This window comes from Octopus bimaculoides, chromosome 2 (genome assembly GCF_001194135.2).
Source record: "Octopus bimaculoides isolate UCB-OBI-ISO-001 chromosome 2, ASM119413v2, whole genome shotgun sequence".
Taxonomy (NCBI): Eukaryota; Metazoa; Mollusca; class Cephalopoda; order Octopoda; family Octopodidae; genus Octopus; species Octopus bimaculoides.
Genome location: NC_068982.1, coordinates 16,299,472 through 16,301,033, shown reverse-complemented (window position 1 = coordinate 16,301,033; position 1,562 = coordinate 16,299,472). Strand labels below are relative to the sequence as shown.

The window sequence follows — 1,562 nt, the reverse complement described above, 5'->3', positions numbered from 1 at the left end:
TATATATATATATATATATGGCTGTCTTGTATTCTGCATGACTGTCTTGTATTTTCATTGAGTTGCTGTGAAACAGTGATGATACTGTTGTGTTTTTTTTACTTCCGTTTCTGTTAAAATGTGTGCTATTACTGTCCACTTGGACCCTGCTTAGTCAATTATCATCTCTTTCTATCTGCCTTTAGGACAACCCCCCAGCTTGCTGTCATCTTGTGAGTACTGCTCTCTCTTCTCTAGGTCTTGTCCACATATTTCATTTGTTCTCAAATATTAATTATAATACTAATGATGGTAATAGTTAAATGTGTATACATACATATACACATAATATATACATATATATTATGATATATACATACATATATATATATGTTATATATATGTAATATATATATATATATATGTATGTGTGTATGTATGTGTGTATATATATATATATATATATATATATATGTGTGTGTGAGAAAGTTTGTATGTGAAAGCACGTGGTTGGATGTATAAAAGATAAGAGTGAAAAAACTACAGAAGGCTTGTGTTACATGGTTAAAGTATATATTTAAATTATGTCAGAAAAATGTTAGAAAAATGTTAGAAAAATGTTATAAAATCTTTTTGGTATATAAACATTGTAAAAAGATTTTATAACATTTTTCTAACATTTTTCTGACATAATTTAAATATATACTTTAACCATGTAACACAAGCCTTCTGTAGTTTTTTCACTCTTATTATCTTTTATATATATATATATATATATATATATATCTTACATGAATGTGTATATACATTACTCTTTCCTAATAAGCAGCCTCTTTACAGCACCTGTTTTATACAACCAAATAGATGCTGTAACTTTTAATTCTGATGAAATGATGTCTTATATTTCAATATTTTAATTTCCCTTTTATATCGTAAACATTGCTATAAAGAAACCAGTTTAAAACGAAGCACAGGCATTACATGGAATTACATAGATAAGGGGTTTCAGTCAAATTACATGGAAGCTGTAAGCTGGCATCCTGTACTGACACTGGAAAATTGGTTACCATCAGCTGAAGGAACTTGTTGTATATACATGTATATACAAATATATGTGTGTGTGTGTGTGTATAAAAGTGGGGTTAATAAGGGATAGTAATTCAGAAAAAGTACTTCTTAAGCTCTCTGCAAATAGGAATACACTAGGCTAACAAAAATGTTTTGTGATTGGTACTGTACTACATGTAATCCTAAGTCAGAGGCTGAAGTCAAAGTCCATCACCACTCAATTTGTAAATCCATGGTTGCACTACCCAGTAAGAGGGTATTTTTTTTTACAGGGTGATGCATAAGATAGACAGAAATAATGAGTTATATACATTTGTTTATACAAATATATATATATATATATATCTTTTTACTCTTTTACTTGTTTCAGTCATTTGACTGCAGCCATGCTGGAGCACCGCCTTTAGTCGAGCAAATCAACTGCAGGACTTATTCTTTGTAAACCTAGTACTTATTCTATCGGTCTCTTTTGCCGAACCACTAAGTTACAGAGACGTAAACACACCAGCATCAGT

The 1,562-nt window shown here is 30.0% G+C and overlaps 1 protein-coding gene across 5 annotated transcripts in view; it reads left to right on the top strand.

Moving 5' to 3' along the window:
• The window catches only part of LOC106878755 (serine/threonine-protein kinase pakE), a 196,610-nt gene that overhangs the window by 68,706 nt on the left and 126,342 nt on the right, over positions 1 to 1,562 (top strand). For 3 of the 5 annotated variants that reach the window (XM_052975699.1, XM_014928076.2, XM_014928075.2), the window contains one exon: positions 186 to 212. The exons of the other annotated variants lie outside the window; for them this stretch is intronic. In XM_052975699.1, the coding sequence (XP_052831659.1) occupies positions 186 to 212 (27 nt within the window). The remainder of the gene's footprint in view (positions 1 to 185; positions 213 to 1,562) is intronic. 5 annotated transcript variants of the gene reach the window in all.